General features: G+C 43.0%; 1 protein-coding gene across 1 annotated transcript in view; it reads right to left on the bottom strand.

Annotated features, from left to right (window-relative positions):
* LOC116429544 (disintegrin and metalloproteinase domain-containing protein 10) overlaps positions 1–21,520 on the bottom strand; it is a 334,086-nt gene that overhangs the window by 212,682 nt on the left and 99,884 nt on the right. Inside the window, exon 4 of the mRNA XM_076365457.1 lies at positions 14,971–15,092. Coding sequence (XP_076221572.1) covers positions 14,971–15,092 — 122 coding nt within the window. The remainder of the gene's footprint in view (positions 1–14,970; positions 15,093–21,520) is intronic.

Consider the following 21,520-nt stretch of genomic DNA (forward strand, 5'->3'; position numbering starts at 1 on the left):
TATTTCATATTGCACTTCCAAAAGTTTTTTTGCGCTTTTAAAATTTGGGACCTATAAACAAAAACAATAACATTTTAATCATTCCTTTTATTCTCGTAAGTGACTGAAAGTCACATCGTGGTATGATTCGTTATAAAAACACGTGGTACGATTAGGGTTAATATTGATTTCAAGGAGTCGATAATTTATACAGGAACCGAGGAGTAGAATTGAAAGTGAATCACCGTTTTATTTTAAGAAGCAGCGGATCATCCGTTTATGTATCTAATTCGGTCGGGTTCAATTCCAGTTGACCCCGAAGCTTGTATTGCCATTCCATATAATTTTGTAGTAGTCCAGATTTCAATTCACAGTGCATTTGGGTCACGTTCGGAAACAACCCCCTGGCTCCGCGCTCGACCTTTACCAAATGCTGCTTGAACCGTACACTTCTAATGTTTCGATCTAATTATTGTGCTGTAAAGACCAGGAAACAGTGTCCACGACAATAACAACGAAATGGAACGTAACAATCACGAAGAACACTAACGATAAAGATACGATGACAATAACAAGGTATCAATAATGCAAACGCAATAACATCGAAATATCAATAATAAAAATAAGAAAAAGATATCAATGACAAAAACACAACAAAATACCAATAATGAAAACTTAACAACATGAAAATAGCAATGATAAAAATACAACAAGAAAATACCAATAATGAAAACGCAACAACATCGAAATATCAATGATAAAATCACAACAACAAAATATCAATGATACAACCACAACAACAACAAAATATAAATAATATAAACGCAACAAGAACAAAGTATCAATGATAAAAATAAGAACAAAGTATAAATGATAAAAGTAAGAACAAAATATCAATGATAAAATCACAACAACAACGAAATATCAATGATACAAACGCAACAACAACAAAATATCAATAATACAAACGCAACAACAAAGAAATATCAATGATAAAAATAAGAAGAAAATATCAGTGATAAAAATAAGAAGAAAATATCAATGATAAAAATAAGAAGAAAATATCAATGATAAAATTAAGGGCAAAATATCAATGATAAAATCACAACAACAATAAAATATCAATGATAAAATCACAACAACAACAGAGTATCAATAATACAAACGCAACAACAACAAAATATCAACGATAAAAATACAACAGCAAGAAAAACAATATTCCTGCAGTACCCTCTGTTCGTTAAACAGCACCGTTATCCGTCAGAAACTCGCGTTTCAAGGAAAACCAGTGAGCCGCGGCAGCAGGGGGTGGTTTTTCACGGACCAGGAGTCAGAGGGTCTTGAGGAGGGCCACGAGGATCTTTCGAGCACGGACGCACAATGTGCCCGAGGTTCGGCGAGCCGTGAAATGCTAAGAAGTAATTATCCTGTTACCACCAGCTGTTACATCCTCCCTCTTCAAGACGAAGAAATTCGTTTCCACCCTCCTCCTTCTTTCCTCCGGGCGACGGTCTCGCGTCGTTCCTTGCCCGAGCCAAAAATATATCCGCGAAAACAATCATCGCGCCGATTAAATGCCCGTGAATTATCCTCGAACCGGGTTTTAATCGGCTAATTCACCGGAAACGAATCCCCGTCCCGGGGATTAACCGATCGATGCCGTTCCGAGCATTCGTTTCAATCCCCGAAACGGCTGATTTCGCGGAATCAAAAATCAACGAAGGTTTCCGTACACATTTCGCCGGATCGCTCGAAAATTCATGATTTCACGAACAATAAACAGCAACCGTACAACGAAAATTCGATATTTAAATATTCGAATGCATAAATGATACTTGTTGTTCCCGATTTAAATAAATTGAAATACAATTTTTAACGAACGGACGGGTCTTTATGGAAATAATATAAGTGAGACGGTAGCGATCGTTTAACACAGGAACTACCGAGTTCTTAAATTGACTTTTGAAAATTTCTTCGTGAGAGCCACTTATTAAGATTTCAATTGACTTACATATCGATGTAGGTATTATTAAATCATTTTCCGTGATAATTTCTTAAACAAGTGTTTGTGCCTTTTCAATAATTCCAAAAAAAGGGACCGGGAATGAGTCATTTTGATCCATTGCTAGTTCTAGCGTAACAGGCTATAATTTTCTTAATAATTTCTCAAGCAAGTATCTGTGCCTTTTTAATAATTATAAAAGAAGAAATCGGGAATGGGTCAATTTGACCCATTTGTTAGTTTCAGTGTTAAAGGCTGTAATGATAATTCCTCAAACAAGTATCTATGCCTTTTCAATAATTATAAAAGAAGAAATCTGAAATGGGCCATTTTGACCCATCTGCCAGTTCTAGTGTTAAAGGCTTTAGTTCCCTTAATAATTTCTTAAACAAGTATCCGTGCCTTTTCAATAATTCTAAAAGAATAAATCGAGAATAGCTATAGTTTTCGTAATAATTTCTCAAACAAGTATCTGTGCGCTTTCAATAATTTTAAAGAAGAAACCAGGAATAGGTCATTTTAACCCATCTGCTAGTTCTAGTGTTAAAGGCTATAGTGTTCGACGTAGAAAATGTCTGCCTTACGTGTTAATCACTGTGTAACGGGTGCGTCGACCGCCAGAGCTCCCGCGGGACTTTATTAAACGCGGTTCGAGAAATTTGCGATATTCACATGTCTCGCGAATGGAAATTGGTTCCGTAACCTCCGCCGCAATCGATACACGGGCGTAGATTCTCGATAGACGGTACACCTAATTTGCAGTGCATTACAAGCGGAATCCGGCGATCCCGTGGACGGGGAGCGCAATAGGTTAACCGTTTCCCCGGCGCTACGCGAAACTTTCGATTACCGTCGGAACAATGGAGCTTTCAGGAAACTTCAACTATAATACTCCATTATTCAACGGAGGCATGAAGTACGCTCAAAATATACACTCGTAGATTCATCGACTTCCGGAGCCGTTTCAAGGCCGTCACGGCCGGGCTTAGGGGGAACGGTTTCATCGGTCTACTTGTTTCGCGATTGAAAATTACTTGCATGGATGAAACTGCCGAGAAGAGCCTCTTGATTCAAACTCTGTGATGTGTTAGTCTGGCGATTGAAATCATAGCTACTTCACATTCCAATAGATCTATTCACAGAAAATATTACACGTATACTTTGTGCCTAATTTTCGTGAATAGTTTTAATTGGAATGTTAAGGTATAATTTGAATTAACCCCTAGATTTATTTTTCAACTATACTCGATAAAACCACTTTACCGTTCATAATTTAGTAGGAAAAGACAAGAACTTTATACTCATTCTGCGTCTACGTTTACAACTATTAAAGATTGATAAGAGACAAGTAATATTTAGTTTTCGTTAAAAATAAATAAATGACATATACATTTCTCGAATTCAATTTAAAACTTTTGTCACGAGTCTGACACGTTACTGTAAAACAAGGGGTTAATACATTACACGTATATTCTCTGCCTAAAGTTTACAAATATAACAATCATTATCTATCATCATCATCCGTCCAACATCCACCAACATTACTTCAAATTGATATCCTCCAGTACAAACCCTCACAACAAAAATCTCCCTATCACCAACCCTTTGTCAACACATCCCCCATCAAGACTTCCTGCATACTAAACACCTCGGAAGACAATCACAAGCGCCACGATCCATAAAAAACAATCATCCTTCCATCAGTAGCCCCCAGACAATCGTCCACCACCCCCCAGCACGCAACCCTAAACATGCCCTAGCACAAGAGAAAAGAACATCCAACTTCCAACAGCCTTCGCACACAACGCTGCCGAAGAGTCGCTGCCGCACCGCGTCGTCCGCATTCCAGGATCGATCCCGATTAAACTTTCATCCCCCGACAGTCAGGGAGCGTCGAGGGGAAGGAGACGGAGGTCACAGCTTTCTCTCATCGTCCGATTAACAACCGGAAGACGAGTTTCCGGCGGGAAGAGGCGACTTGACCCGTTCGCGGCGATGCCGGGGCGGTCGGAGGAGGGCGGGGGTAGAGGGCGGTTGGCTGTAACGGCGGGGAGCATTCGAGCAAACTCCGCGAGAGGCACGGCGAACAAGATGATGAGAGGCGGCGGTCGGCGGAGCGTAAAATATGAAGAAGTAATCACCCCGGTAGCAGCTGGCAGGACTTACTTCGAGACGAAGGTTAGAAGCGACGCTTCCAGGAGGTCCCGTGTGGCTGCGCGGCCTAGAACACCGGATGGGAGGGGTTGTCGCGCGGCGGCGGCGGCGGCGGTTGCGAGAGCGAGGCGGCTGGAAACCGGTCCCCCGGTTGGCAGGGCTTGCTGACGGGAGGGGTCAGGGGCGGCGAGGGGTCGGCTGGAAGTCGTCTACGGGTCATGGAAGCAGAGGACAGTAAATTCAGTGAAGCATAGATTGCAGCCGAGGGTTTCAGACCGGGGTCGAGCTTAATTTCGCGGCCACCTGGAAATCCTTTGGTACCGTGCCAACTCATTGCCGGATTCATTCATAACGAAAGAGACGTACAGCCCTCAAAGGTATCGTGCGCTCTACCTCGTAGCTAACCCTACCCGCCCTAGTGCCCGTTCCGGGCTCCCGCGCCCGCGGACCGACCCCTAAACTGCCACGTCTTTGTCTGCCCGGTAATTATATATGGACGAATTCGGAGCGGCCGGGCTGGCCGGAATGGCCGCGAAGGATTTCACCGTTGCCGCCGTCGATCGCCGGGATGATTAGATTCGACGGAGCTTCCTTTGTCCGCGATTGTTCGGCCGCGACGACTCGCTGCTGCTGCGGGAGCTCTTCGGATTCGGACGGCGCTTCTTCGGAATAAGAGGTTTGGAGGGGCTTTTGTTAACAGTTGACGGGAACGTGTGACGAGGTGAAATTTTAGGGAGAAAGGAGGATGTCTTGGTGTTCCGTTGTCATGTGAAATTCGTAGGTGGAGTATATCAATGATATAGGGATTTTGTTCTGGATATCGATTAGGAAAATGAATCACCTCGGAATGATAGGAATAGTTGAATTTAATTTAAAGATAACTGGTTGCAAAGCTATATTTTTTCTGAAATTCCCAAACTCTCAATCCTCGCAATAGTCTCAGTACTCTCAATACTCCCAATACTCTCAATACTCTCAATACTCGGAACACTCTCAATACTCTCAAAACTCTCAAAACTCTCAATACTCTCAATCCCCGCAATAATCTCAGTACTCTCTGTACTAGCAATACTTTCAGTACTCTCAGTACTTGCAATACTCTCAATACTCGCAACACTCTCAGCGATTCTAAGACTTCTAAGCTCTCCCTCCCTCCCTCTCTCTCTCTCTCTCTCTCTCTCTCTCTCTCTCTCTCTCTCTCTCTTCCGATCTCTTTCTCGTATATAAACACCTGAAACGACACACCGACGTACACACAAGGACACGCATTCACACACACACACCTCGCGGTCACCGCACCTTGACGTTTTGCTAAAAACATTGCACATCCTACAATAATAAAACGCGAATCGAATCACCTCGACATTGCTATCCTGAATCACATTATTTCCCTTGAACAATAAATTCTATAATACTCTACAAAAATGTCTTCGTATCTTACACTTCCCCGGTCACTAAAATCACCGAAGAAACTCCAACCCATCTAACAAACGCCAAACGCAGCCTCAAAATCCACCAGTCATTGACACCAGCGTCAGCTTCTTGGCACAGTGTTATACAAGTTCGGCCAAAACGATACCTGGATAAGCGAACTCCAAACAAGTCGCCGCGTGGGCCAAATACCCCGAACTCCCGCAAGTTCACCAATTAAACGAATCGTGTCCCGGCACTGCGTAAATCGGTATCGAATTCCGCGGCCAGGCTCGCGAAATAATCCCGCGGAAGTATTCCGGGTGGGTAGCCAGGCTGCGGAGAACTCCGACGGCGCGGGGCGGCGCGGAGCGGGCGGCTCGACAACGTAATTAAGACGCGTCGTCGCTAACGAGACGTCTCGGTAAAGCGATACCGGGCGACGAGCGGCCTGATCACGCTCTTTCACGAGCAAGTCGTCGGCTTCTTCCACCGTTAGCAGCACGGCGCGTCCTCCTTCCTCGGCCAACAGCGATCATGGCTGCGCCGTGACAGCCACTTCTTCATTTTTCCAGCTAACGTCGAGGGGGACGTTTTTAAAGGAGCAAAAGAGAGACAGAGGCTGGAAGACACACAGGCGAGAGAGGAAGACGGAGGATAAAGATGGAGACAAATGGAGAAAGAGGGAAAGCCACGAGAAGATTGTTCGCGGGAAAGGTGGCTGAAGGGGACGGCGTGGGTGGAGTCGATGAAAACCGTTCGCAGATGGAAATTGCTTTGGACAAATGGCTCGGTAGGGATGTGCGCAACGCCGTAGAATTTGGCCGGCACGGCGACGGGGGGGCGGGAAGGGGTGGTCGGTCGGCAGAGGAGCAGGGTACCTCGTCTTGCCGGAGTCTTTAGAGAAAATTGCAATTCCTCGTAAGTGACGTTTCTCCCTCCGCCCTGCGACCACCCCCTCGCCGTCTTCGGCGCAGCCACCCCGTTCATCCCACGAGCCTCTTTCTAGACGTTCCCTTTCTCTTTCACGCCGACTGCGCGGCGACTCTTAGATGATTAAAATTGGTCCCGTGGAACGAGCGACCAGCGCAGAGGAAAAGCTCGCGCGGCAGATTACGAAGTAGCTGTTTAGCGGTCCGCCGCGCGAACAACGCCGATCGCGAGCACGCCGGGGAGGACTCGGCGAGGGGCTGCGAAGATTTTCCGGATGCTAATTTCGCAGGTGAACTGGGGCCGACTTAGACGGCTCCCTGACTCGTCCTTTTATGAGACCGGCGCCGGGAATCGCTGACTGCCGACGTCAGGGGATTTGCACGAACGTGCTCCGCGTAAATTGAAACCTTGTTTCGCGCCTTTCGGGTTCGTTAGCGGTGAATTTTAGGGCCCCGCCCGTGCCTCTTCCCACGGTCCTTCGGCGACTGGGAATTCTGACGGGGATTCGTCGGGGAATCTGCCACCGCTGCTTGATCTTGGGTTTTTCGGTGGATGAATGTGAATTGGTGGTTAAGGCGAAGTTTGTTTCGAAGATTTGTAGATTTCAAACGGAGCGACGGGACACCTTGTCGAACGATCTCGGAGGAATTCGAACGGATTGCAGTATTGTTTCGGTAACCGCGAAATATAGAATCAACCCTTAGGTCGACCTTGAAAGTCTACCTTGCGTTGGAGAATCTCGAGAATTTCTGTGGAGAGTTCGGAAAACGTGCTTTGGAGTTAGATTCCTAGGATAATAATAGAAATGTTTACTGAATAAAAGTAATTGGATTTGTGCGACTAGCAAGCACGACATGGAGAAATATTTGGCGTGCGAACGGCTGGTATGGTTTGTGACAAGCAGGTCGGCGAGGCTACTTTTGAGAAAGTCGTTGTTCGAGAATTATAGCCAAGCTTGTTTTTCCTTCGACGATATTGCAGACGGTCTCAGTGGCGAATTGCAGATGTTATAAACCATGAGTTCCCGAAGGACTACAGGGCGTGGTCAAGCGACCCTTGGCGAGTGACGTCACGAGGCTTGGGCCTGGAGGAAATTCCGCTGCGCTGCCAAACTTCCACTAAAGAATACTCTCCCAGCGAAGCGCACTGACTTTCCACAAAAAAACGCGCTAAGGGTACAAGGAGTAGGCGGTGATTGAAAATCACCGAAAGTATCTGATTGGTTAACGCCCACGCGGCTTAATCAATAAGGAAAAATTCACCGCGAAGCTTCCTGTGAGGCAAGGATAAGAAGACAGTCGTCACGAACAGACAAGCAGTCAGGGTTAACAGTTAATAGTCAAGAGTTGACACGAAGCCCTCGCGATCTCTGGTTAAATAAAGATTCACTTAAACTTGTGAGAGTTAATTTGTATACGCACCCTCGCCTGCTCGTTAAAGATTTCATTGTTCTATGGTACCTTCTTGAAAGGAAAATTTTGGAGCGAGGGAACGGTGCATTTTCGGTTAACCTTACGGCTTTTGTAAGCTCGTAGTTGGTGATTAATTTATAGTTTACACGTTGACTGCCACAAAAAGCGTTTTATGTATCACTGAATCTTTCTGTGAGAAAGATGGAGAGGAAGAATTATTAGTTACTGAGAATCACAGTTCTTTCATTACACTATTATTCAGTTATCTACGCTACTCGACACTTTTATTTAGTTATCTTATAAGTTATAATTATTTTCTTATAATTTCGAAGCTCCGGTCATCGGTGACCGCCATGGCAGCAACGTGTTGACACTTCATAGAGCAAAATGCTCAAATCGGAAAAATATAATATTAAATCATTTCATTGAATTGCATTATTATTGCATGTCCATCTAGCTGAATGTCACCGCATTAGGCAACATAATTTATAATATAGAAATCTTTGCAAATAATCATAGTTAAACTGAGTGAACTATAGTAATCCGATTCGATTGAGGGTCATCGGTGACCATGGCGGTCAAAGTGTTAATGCACATTTCATTAGAAGTCGAAAGGACACGCTACGTGACTCTCGATTCTAATTTTAATTTGTTTCAGGCATTGGAGTGTAGTAAGTGAAGTAACAATTCTATACGAATTGTTAAAAATATACATATTACAAAATCGACAACAGCAACAGAAACAACGGCAACGTTATTAAACAATGCGGTTTCCATTAGAATATGATGCCAGCAGAAAAACAAAAGAACCGAACAAATCCACCCCGGTCGGGTATGATTAAACGTATTAAATCAAAAATGAATCGGCGTGTGTATCACGGCCGAGCGACGCGCGCGTGCAAATATTTTAATCAGTTTCGGATTACCGATAAACTCGAATGCGTGCGAGCGCCATTACGCGTACCGTGGAACTGCGTCATTCTGTGCACTCTCTGAATTGGATCGCGACCGAATAACCGGTGTTCCTTGAATCCTGAGCCGCGCGCACCGCGCGTGACGTGATTTTTCGAAGGGGAACGCGAGATCGGCTTTGGTATTTTAACAGGTTTTTTTCTGTAAATAGGGTCAACGACGCTTCTGAATTGCTTGGCAGAAATTACAATATGCTAGATGACTGCTGTTAACTAAAAATATTTAATAACAGAAATAGGTTAATACTAACCGTGCAGGGAACCGGTTAAATGATCGGATTGAAAATTCTGCGTTTTCTCTGGCTCATTTAATTTTATATCAATTCCTATACTGTACGATTAATTAGTTTTCAATTTTTACACTTTCTTCTGCTTCTGTTTTCACTAAGAAAAATTTATTTAATTTGTTTATCTCTATTCTGTAGCCTACTTGATTGGTTACAGTAGAAAAAGTGCCGGTATGTGTCAACAATAGGGTAACGTAAGAATTTTGGTACCAAATAATTAATATTTTTTCCCATTTACCTTTGCTACCAAGGAACAAATCAAGTATGAAATGTTCAAGCTTCTCGTGACGGTTAACACATTCGCTACCAGCGATTATTTCGGCGAGAACCTCCGCAATTGTAATATTTTATACAATCCAGTAAATCTAAACAAACTATCGAAAAATGAAACTGGAACAAGTTATTGAGTTCCTAAATATAATGCCGTAGCTTATAACTTTAAATAACTGCATCTGTGTATATAAAATTATCTAATACAATTAATTACATTAATTAATTCTTATTAATTATTAATTATATAATAAGATAATCTATATAAAACTAATTTCACTTGCTGTATGTATAATATAAGATTGCGCCTGTCAAAAATACTCGAGACTGGCGGCGAACCTGTCAACGTGTTAATATTTCATCAAGCGACGACACGTTCGAAAATCCAACTGATCGCCGCGTTGCAGGGTACCCATTGGCCGGCGTACTCATTAAAATGTTCATTAACATTCTTAAAACGCCGATGGAAAGGACCAAACAGCGTAATCCACGGGCTGACTGGGTCGGCCTGGTTCCGTGGAACGCGTTATTAGGGGTGTAACGCGACAGAAACTGCCAGGACCAGCTTTGAAGTTTTAATTACAAAAATGTATCGCTTGCTCGGCCAATTTTTCAACCCCCCGTCCTGCCGTCCCCGCGGCGTGACCCTGTTTTCGTTGCCCTTTAACCCTTCGTTCTCGCTTCGGTTTTCCGTCCTCCGCCTTTCATTCGTCACGTCGACGTAGTTTTAATGACGACGCCCGCGACGGCGATCCATTTATTTCGACGGGTCCATGAATATTTATGCCCTCCCTTGGCGCGGATAAGGTCCGCGTTATCTTCTATGGAATCCCCGAATAACACTCGGCGTATCGCTGTTTTAATGGAAAAGTTCGGTCGGGAATTCGCATTACGATCGTCGAAATCTCCGTTAACGAACACCTCTCGCGTGTTAACGCGATCGCGCGCGGCCGCCCTCCGCTGCCTCATCCCCCCGGCGTCGCGCTCGAAATTCTCGTTACTTTTTTCCTCCTTGCGCGGCGAGTTCGTTTTAACGACGCCCTCTTCATTTTTTTGCCGGCGGGCAATGAAAGTTTATTAGCGACCGCTTTATGCATGGGAAATCTGTTGACGGATAAGTCGCTTGTTTATTCCTCGTGACAGAGGATCTTGATAATACTATTTCCGAACGACTAACCGCGAGGGGAATAATTGAATCTCCGATCGCTTCTTTCTTATCCAGATCCAGCGATCGTATTTCACTGGCTCTTTAGAAGAAAGCTAACACCACTCCATCGAAACGACACAGAAGTAGACCGGCGAAACTCTAAACGTAACAGCGGGCTACTATAAACTCGCGATACCGCAAACAACCGAAAACAAATTACTCTCTTAACCGGGTAACAAAAGAAACGAACGTAACACACGGTAATAACGATAAGACCACGCGGAAACCCTCTGTAATAAAGGAAACAAGCCGAGAGGGTGGCAGTAGCTTTGAATCAGCCCTTTCACCGGGTCCCGGCGCCCAATCAAGGCGTCCGCCGGAAATTCCTCGAAAATTATCCGACCCGCAACCACCCCTCGGGCTGCACCCCCGTAAAAACCGTGGAAATGATATGAGGACGCATAAAGTGCCGCAGTGGTCGAGCGAGAGCGGGCATATTGGAAACCATCCAATAACCCACTTGGCTTGCTGTATCGCAACCCTCCCGGCGGGGGAGGGTCCGTAACGAATACAAAAAGCCCGGAGCAGCCGTGGCGGCCGCGGCGGAGGGGCGAGGCGGAGCGCGGGCGGGGAGACACGCGAAATAGGAGCGACGAAAAAAAAAGGAGGAATAGAGTAAACAAAAGTACAGGCGAGAAAAAACCAGGCGGAGAAACAAAACGAGAAAACGAGGGAGGGGAGGGCGGCGGCCGGGGAGAGGGTGGCGAACGATAGGCCGTGGCGCGCGCGCGCGCGCGTGAGCGCGAAAGAAAAAACAAAAAGGAACACGTGCAACGAAAAAAAATGCAGGGGGGAAAAAATGAGAGGAAAGAAATCGAGGACAGCGGTGAATGGTCCCGCGGCGGCGGAATTCATCGACCGCGGAGTTTCGCCGGGGGTATTTATTAAAGAATTTATCGGGCGCCGTGGACCCAGCCGAAGGAAGCACGGTACTGCGGATTAATTTTCACGGCGAACGTACTCTCTCTCTCTCTCTCTTTCTCTCGCCGATGAATTTCCTCCGCGCGCACAATTATGTTACGCGTTATTGAAATTTCGTTATCGTCCGCGGACTACGCGGAGAGTCGGGGATGGACGGGGGGCGGGACCGCGTTTTAAAATCGATGTAAATCGAATGAAACGCGCGGCACGCATCCGCGTGACGCGAATCCCGGATGGACTGTCATGTAAAAAATACAGTGGAGCCTTTGTAACCTGAAAACCTGTGTAACTCGTCAAGCTTCCTCGCGCCCTTTGTGGTTCGTTAGGAATGTCTGAGGGGATGGGAGTGTAAGGGAGGTTCGAGGTATTCGTAATGGGTTTGGGAGGGTTTTTCTTGTATTTTTGGTTCGGGGTTGGATTTTGGGGAAGTAGTTTGTTTAAGGTGAAATGGTGTTTTGCGTAAGTGGATAATTGTGTTGGGGATGTTTCTGATAATTGTGATTGAAGTGTTGTGGGGATATTGATACTGTATTTTTGGAGATTGTAAGGTTTTCGTTCGTTATGAATATATTGTATTGGAAGCTTGATAACAGGAGACTTCTATGTTCTTTTTTTTTCTCTTGACATTTAATGTTTATCAAGGTTCGTCTGTATTAGGGAGAACACCGTTTTTGTTTCGATCGAAATCATATATGCACATATGATGGATCGTGTAATAAACGTTTCATTTGGATATCAGCTTAATTACCCGCTGAGCTCTTGTATTCTCGTTGGGATGAGTGTCCATTGACCTACACTACTTGTAGCGATCAATCGTCGGGTTAACCTCCCTCTGGCGATTACTTATTAACTTGTTCCACCGTGACCGATTGTTGATTTGGTCTTTCTTTTAATGGTCTTTCGTGGATTCAGTGACCCATTGATTTTTTTCGAAAATTTCGCCATCAAACGGAGGCCGGCGGATCGCTTTCCACTGCACTGGTTCGTTGAATCGCAGTGAGAACGCGAGGGAGAGAAAATTAGGAAAGGGAGGATAATTCTGGTCGCTCGATGGAAAAAAGGCTACTCGACAGTTCCCTTTCTTTTCTGGGGATTCTGACGGTGGAATTGGAACGTGTATATACAGCGTGGTTGAAAAGGAAAACACGGAAATGTAACATTAATAACCACCAAATGGAGAACGTATTCTAACAGACATTTGCTGGGAAATTAATATCTATAAAATCATTGTTTCACTTTTTTGTTATACTGAAACATCGGATAATAAGATAACAATTATTTAAACGAAAGTATAATTTTCCACTTCGAAAATATTAATCTTTCAACGTTCCCTAGAATTTCCATCGATCGTTCAGCGAGCACTTCTTATTTCTTAACACTGAAACCACTTGACTTCTTAAAATTCCTCTATAGAAACTCCAAGAGTACATCTATTCAGACTTCAATTGATTTACAATTCAGTTCTCGTATTGCTAAATCAATTTCTTTAACATTAGACCTACCATACCAGTCAAAATGACTGTTTACGACTTGTTTCGCAATTATTGATATCTTGAAAGCATTCAATATTTGAAATGATCTTGAAAATAAGTAGTTGTTATGTTCTTGAAAATAAAGTGTTATGTTCGTTTCGTTATTCTTCTGTCAATGTTATAATCTGTTCCTTTCAATATTTGATAATTGACACTTTTAGATTACTATAGAAACAAATTCTACGTAATTTTGGCTACAACTGAAAAAACTAAGAAATTATATTAAAAATTGAGTTTTATTCCACACTAAAAAACCAAAATTACTTTCCTGCTACCCCAAACTGAAAGTAATCTATTGTTACAATTTTTATAAAGATTACATAGTAGGTCTAGTATTAATTTCTCGAAGAAACATCCGTCATCTTTTAATAACTGCAAAAAGAAGACATCAAGAATGTGTCATTTTGTCTGATGGCTTTAAAACTCCGAATCTCTTTTCCATCACTGCTTCTGGAGAGATTCTATAGAGATTCGAGTCGATCCACAGTTCGGTCGAATCTCGCGGCGAAATGTCTTCGCGATATTAAACCGCGTGTACACGAAACTGTTCGACGAGATGCATCGGAAGGGTTGGACGAACAGTTCAAAGCACACGTGAACGCGTCTACATTGAAGCCGCAGACCGCGCGGAGGCTAGCTCGAGGCTGAGGCGGATTCAAAGGAAACGCGTACAAGCTCTCGACGGATCCTTCCGCCATTTGGCTTCCTTCTTCTCCGGCTCGTTCTATTCTTTACCACCGCCGGTTTATCATCGCGACTCTCCTCCATACTCCTCGACTGACTCGATGTTCCCTCAGTGTATCGATTCTTTGAAGAACCATTCGTCTATCCAGCATGGCTCTCATTATTCGCTGAAATCTCAAGATGTATCCGGAATAGGCGCAACGATATGCTCAAGAGATCGGCGAAAAATTCGCGGTAACACTAAAACTAGTGATTAGTTCAATTAACCTTACGAAATTTCTCTGTAGAGATTCTAAGTGTATCTATCTAGACTTCAATTGATTTACAATTCAGTTTGCGTATTGGTGAATCAATGTCTTCAATCGTTTGTCAGAGGAACTATCTTTTTAGTAATTGCAGAAAGAAGACGTCGGGAATAGGTAATTTTGAGCCGTCTCGTAGTTTTAGTGTTAAATAAATGAAATCGAAATGAAAGAAAATATATTCTGCGTTCCGATGCTAAGGTTGTATAAACGGAGAAATGTGTACTTGCAAATTTATATTCCTCAAATGAAAACGATGTATAGCAAGCACTACTTAGCAACGCGTAATCATCAATTTTCGTTACGCGAATAGATGAATTTTAGTGTTCTGTCCACAAACGGCACTATGAAAATTCTCCATCCGCATCGTATCATGGATTCCGTTAAACTAGCAATCGCGTTAGCGCAAAAGTTATTACGATACCTCGTCGCGTTCTATTATGTCAACGGCCGGAGAGGAGCGGAGCGAGTATCAGCGTAAACCATGAAGGGAACTCCCCGCGGTGTAATTGGTGAATTGCCGCGGCAACAAAAATTCGCCGGCCCGGGATCGTGGAATTGGAGCAAGTGGCTTTCCTTGGCGCCGAGCGGTATGAAACATCATTAATGTAATTTCACGCGAGAGCGGGCCACCGCTTTGCAATTATTATTTCCTGCCGCTTTGACGCGCGGCCGGTCTCTCCGCACGCGTTTCTCGAAATTCCCGGACAACGAGGCGCGCGTAACCGTGCGCGAAAAGTGAAAAGGTCAAACGCGAGACCGTCGCGCGACAGTTCCTCGTTACGCAGTATTCCGTTTTAACGCGTCGGCCGGCGTCACGGGTTCCATTTTAATGAATTATTCCCGGCCCGCGGACCGTCATTGGTCCTCTTCTCCAGTATGAAAAATTTAATGGCTCCCACTCACCGTCGAGCGTCCCCGTGTACGCGTGCAGCGGGTCGAACGCGATCTGCCGGCCGTTCGATCCCTCGAACACCACGTCGTCGCGAAACAAGCTCGTGTCCCTGGTGAGCCTCATTTTGAACACCCTGAAACAGGAAACGGATGGAGGTGTAAGTTGAAAGTGTAGTACGAATGTAGAATATAGTTATTTCTTGTGTATTGTGAATGCTGTGCTTCTGTATATTATTCTTTTCATTGTTATCGTTAATTTTCAATAGTTTTATATGTATTGTTTTATTTAGTTACTTAATAGTGATTTATTGGTGTTGAGATAGGTTGCTTGATTGTTTTATTTCATTCTACGTAAGCAAATTGATGTATTTAATATTTTATACTATGCTCTGTATTACTGTTAGCACTCGCAAAGGTGTTTCGCTGTACCCACAGTATATATTAAAGATAAAAACGCTCTTAAAATTATTCCTAATTCCGAACAATATAATCTTATCTTAAAAATCAATATTTCATATTAACAAAGAAAATTAAACTGCAGCGATAAAGCTCATTGAGTAAATTACCAAGCTTTTACAATGCTCTCTCATTGACTGATTCTCGCAAACTCTTTTATCCTTCAATTTCTTAAAACTGCTCTTTCTCTTTATCCTTCTCCTTCTCCTTCTCTTTCTCTTTCTCTTTCTCTTTCTCCTCTCTCTTATAGAAACACTTTTCTTGGCCACGAGAAATCCCTGGCAAGGCAGCAGACCCATGCACTCAGAACTGTTCACTCAAGCATTCTCCATTCATATCCAAGCTTCCCTACAAATCCATCCACACCCGTTCCAGAATTTACGACGTCGGGCTAAACTTTCCGCCGAAAATATTACAGCAATGAAAAACGATCCTGACCCGCCGCGAAGAATCGCGCGTCGAATATACCGGCTGGCAAAACAAACGCCCTCGCGTCGCTTGACAAATCAGCTAATATTGGTACACGCTAATCCGCACACACGTCGAACGTATTGGGGGCAAACAGCGCCGCTACACCGGGCTTCATTACATAATTGAGCCAAGAATATCCGACAAGTCCTTCGACGAATATATTTCACCATAACCGAACGGGAGGGGGGGGGGGGGGGGGGCGAAGGGAAGCTTCGAGGTAGCACCGGTGATAAACGTTTCCGTGTGAATTGTTTGAAAAAGCGAGCGGTTTTTAAACGAACGGATTTTTCCCAGTGGGTTTCCGCGCGGAACTCGCGCAGATTGCGAATGTAATTCGACCGGATTTATTACGTTCGAAACGATGAATTACAAAGGTTACACCTCCGGTGCCGGGCGCCGTATTGGTGTCGAAGAGGGAGCGGCGCGAATAAAATATAGCCCGGCTACAATAAATTTAATAACGGCCTTTGTTTCGTGAGATCGAATTGACTTTCGCGGAAAGTACGGCTGCAGAGGCGGACGGCACGGCAGAACGGGCACTATTTCAGCCGGTAATCAATTTCCGATTTAATCGAATCTACTTCACAATTTCAATATTGAAATTGTTTAAAATTCCGCCGTTGCGTCCCGCCGAAGCTCCGCGTGCGTAAACAGCAATTTAACTCGCGCCGGCGGACCGGCACAGCGACGCTTACGTCGCTGGGTCCCGGTGGAAGATATTTACATGGAAACGTAACAATTACGTATGATTATGATTACACTGAAACCCTCCCGGAGCGATCGTTCGAGCCACTCGTTCGTTTAGGTGTTCTAAGGGTGGGCGTGACGGAGATTCGGATGAGAACCGTTGGAGTAATAAAATTTCGTTGGGAGTGTCGTGTATCGATTGCACTGCTTATATCGTATCATTCCGTAGAAGTATTATATATCGATCCCTACGGAAATTCAGAGAAAAATCTGGAGAGATCGCATATTGAGGAGCACTGGCAGAGAATCTGAAAATCATCGCGCGCGATAATTGCTTTAATATTCACATTAAGCGGTAGATTAAACAACGGAAGCGTTGAATCCCGTAGAAGCCGGCAAGAGAATATTACAGCAGCCGGAATGAGAACCGCCGCGGTGGATAATTAAACATCATACGTCAGCCGGTGACTTAATAATCATCCCCTATTTACATTGTCGCCGGCCGAAAACAGCCGGGACAAACGTTGAATTCTCGAGCGATTCGTTCCTGAGGCCGCATGAGAACCGCTGACCGTGAGAGGGGAAGCCGAACTTCAGAGGACAGCGAGCGCGCCACATAATAATTGCACAATGTAACGTAACGAGGGCCGCATATTACGTTATAACCGGTCCCTTACGTGTTTCCACGGACTCGCGTGGCACGGTTTACACGGAGAGGCGCGCGTGGCCGTTGTCAATCGATAATCCACGCCTGGGGGAGGGTGGCAGCGATGTTTTCACCTAATTATCGAAGCCCGCGATAGTCTATCGATCGATGCCGACTCTCTACTTTCACGAGCAGGCTGGAGCAGCGTGGCTGATTTCAATTATTCATCGCGGAGGAAACTGTCCGGCCCGGCCGGGCCCGTCCCGTCCCGTCCCGTCCCAATCGAGCCGAGCACGGCCCGCGCCTTTCCCCGCGCACCAGCTCGCGGATGTCACCGTGTTAATGTAACTAATGAGACACTGAAAGCAACGGGTACCAGATTAATCCGCGCTGATGAAGTGGTTACCGTTTGCCGAACGTTTCCCGCCCGCTGGGCTTTCGCTCCCGATCGAACGGAGATTGATGAGACTCGCTAATTTCGCGAGCGGCAGCTCTTTCGTGTCCTTCGGCCATTGTTCCGGCGACAAGGTTTTAATTCTGATGGGAATAGACGATGTCACCGAGGCTGATTTCGAGCGTGTTGAACCCGTGGTAGGTGTCTGATGTTCGTTTGTTGATTGGAGGCGGTGTATGGCTTTTGGTGGAATTTCGGGGTCAAATGGATTTGGTGATTTATTGGGTTATGATTCATTGGATTATGGGATTATAGATTTGTGTTATATGTTAATAGATTTATGGATTTATAGATTTATAGATTTATAGATTTATAGATTTATAGATTTATAGATTTATAGATTTATAGATTTATAGATTTATAGATTTATAGATTTATAGATTTATAGATTTATAGATTTATAGATTTATAGATTTATAGATTTATAGATTTATAGATTTATAGATTTATAGATTTATAGATTTATAGATTTATAGATTTATAGATTTATAGATTTATAGATTTATAGATTTATAGATTTATAGATTTATAGATTTATAGATTTATAGATTTATAGATTTATAGATTTATAGATTTATAGATTTATAGATTTATAGATTTATAGATTTATAGATTTATAGATTTATAGATTTATAGATTTATAGATTTATAGATTTATAGATTTATAGATTTATAGATTTATAGATTTATAGATTTATAGATTTATAGATTTATAGATTTATAGATTTATAGATTTATAGATTTATAGATTTATAGATTTATAGATTTATAGATTTATAGATTTATAGATTTATAGATTTATAGATTTATAGATTTATAGATTTATAGATTTATAGATTTATAGATTTATAGATTTATAGATTTATAGATTCATAGATTCATAGATTTATAGATTTATAGATTTATAGATTTATAGATTTATAGATTTATAGATTTATAGATTTATAGATTCATAGATTTATAGATTTATAGATTCACAGATTCACAGATTCATAGATTCATAGATCTATACATCTATAGATTCATATTCATAGATTTATAGATCTATACATCTATAGATCTATAGGTTCATAGATTCATAGATTCACAGATCCACAGATTCCCAGATTCACAGATTGAATTGCATTATTCTTACTGCTATTGCAAGTAAAACGAGACGCAAGAGAAATTCCTTCAATTCGAACATTCCCCCATTTAGAGAGCAGCATTTTTCAAAGCCACCCCGCCTTCGTAACACAGCAACTTTAAATACAAGAACATTCTTATCAAACCTCCCAGTGCAAGTCGAACGCCTACTTCTCGAACAAAGTTTCGCTATAGATCGATCAGCGGTAGACTTCTGAAACCATAACGACAATATTGATGGCACGTTGTTTGTTCTAGTTGCGGGTAGATCGAGCCTGTCATCCGTTTAACTGATTCCGGGTGGCATCGAGCCTCCCCGATACCGTTGTTACCGTACCTTATCGGAATAGAATTTCCGTTCAACGAGGGAACTCGAACTTCCAACCATCCCTCTCCCCCTCCAGCCCCGCGATCGAAATATTTGTAGATTTCACCGGTACGCGGATTTCTATTGCGGAAAGTTTCCCTTTGACCCGGATCACGTATGAGACGTATATCTGGGGAAGATAAACGGGTCCGATCGGAAAATGGAATCCAATAAAACTCCCGTATTGTCCGTATCAAATTCTGTTTTCGGCAAAAAACGAAACAGAGAAAAACCTCCGATCGAGAAAACTTCTGCCGTTAGTTATTTATAAATACACCCGTTTAATTACGAAATCGCGGTCGCCGGTTCTGCGAACTCTAGTTCCAACGAAACTTCCGTGTACGCAACGCCCGCCATTGTCGCAGTTTTACCGGCTAACAACGCAATGTCAGGGGCCGAGTTAACGCAATGAAACTGCTAATGTCAGCCCGGGACATTAATTGAATCACGGCGTTACGTTAATTAGCCCGTCGTTGCGCAATAATAATTTCCCGCCGCGGGACACGGACATCTCGCCGCCGTTCGCGGTAACACGCCTCGATCTTTATCATTGAATTTTCACGAATAACTTTATTATTTTTCGAAATAATTCGAAATTCGAAATTTAGATACAATAAATACCGAGATACATAACCTGATTAACAGGAACGAACCGTATGCATTTTTAACGTTCGCCGAACAATCAACGCGAGTTTCGTATAACAATGACGAATGGTTCGCTGAGTAAATAATTAATGATTAAATAATTCCGGCGAGCAAAGCAGCGGGTTAATTATTACCGCTGGAAATCCTGTAATCGAACGACTTTCGAATGAAGTCGAATTACACGCGACAGCTTAATAGGATCGGGACGGTTTTTCCGTCGGGAGCACCGCCGGGATAACGAACGACGATTTTATTACGCGCCGCGCGCCGCGCGCCGCGGCGATCGCGTGAATTCTTATTGGCTGTCCGCGGGATCGGCAAGATTTACCGTCCGCTGTTTGCCGCCGCTCTGCAATACATACAAATGCGTATTATGCGAAAGTAATTATGGAATTGGTACGTCGGGAATTTGCATTCGGTGGAAGCGGCGAATTCAAATGGGCCGGATTTAATGAATTTCCATAATGGAGAGCGGGGCCGGGTCGCGGCAAGAAGCTCCGAACCCGGCGGGAAAAGAAGGGGCGGCAAAAAGAACGCGAGGACTTGTTGCGAAAGAAAATACCGCGCACTTTGAAAGGACTACATTCGTCGGAAGTTAAATCGTTTCTGCTCTCCTTCGGCCGAGCGGCGACGTAATTACGAAGATCGACAGTGTTACTGGCGTTCCTCTGGTGTTTGATACCGTACAGAACAGGGTGACTTGAAAGAAAGTTTGAATACAAATGTTATTCAGTTCTTTTGAGGTTTGATTAAATATTATTCGTCCATCAATCGTTACGCTTTAACCTTCTCGCGAATTATTTTTTCCTGAGTCCACTCGAACGTGCCTAGTTTTATTTTGTGAATATAATTTGAAAAGAGGTTGACACCATTGTGAAATAAAATCTATGGTTGTGAAAATATGAGGATGTTTACAAATAATAAAATTTATTTAGTACGACCTTATATGAGGACGTCGTGACCGAAAGGGTTAAATTAATGCGAATTAACGCATTGCACGCCGATTAAATTTCGGCTACTGAAATCTCGAGCGCAAGCCATTACATTAATATATTTTCAAGTTAAATCGAAATTTATAACTTATAATTGTATAAATTTATTTGAATACTTTTCGCAACAAATATTCATTACTTTCTGATGAAATATCGATCATATCTCTTTATAACTAATATAAAGAAGTACCTTGCATAAATTCAGTGAGAGAACTATTTCATTTCGACGTTCCATATGCTGATACATTATATAAATTTCAACTCTTAATTTTTTTGTAATACTCGTCCATAAGACGTTATATTACGGTGAATATTTTTCAGTGCATGATCAACAAACTACATTCCTTTCACGTACTATATTGTGGCCTTTCAATCGTTAAAGGTTAATTTTGAATTTTAAATTTCATAATTTTGTTAGGTCAAATCAAATGGCAACTGAAAGGTCTCTCGAGTGCCAAGGATTAAAATAACTTCATACGATAATACAGGTCTATTTTACATAAACATCAAATTCTATTTATTTAACAAACTGTACTTTGCTCAAAGAAGTAAAAATTATTCGGACGTTTATTAACACTAAAGCTACGGATCACAGGATACGATTAATATGCAATCTCTATAAAAATTGTAGCAATAGATTACTCTCAGTTTCTTCAGACATTTATTACAGTATTCAAATGAAACTATTTATCTTCAAGATCAATTCAAATATCGAATAC

Source organism: Nomia melanderi, chromosome 1, assembly GCF_051020985.1.
Source record: "Nomia melanderi isolate GNS246 chromosome 1, iyNomMela1, whole genome shotgun sequence".
Classification (NCBI taxonomy): domain Eukaryota; kingdom Metazoa; phylum Arthropoda; class Insecta; order Hymenoptera; family Halictidae; genus Nomia; species Nomia melanderi.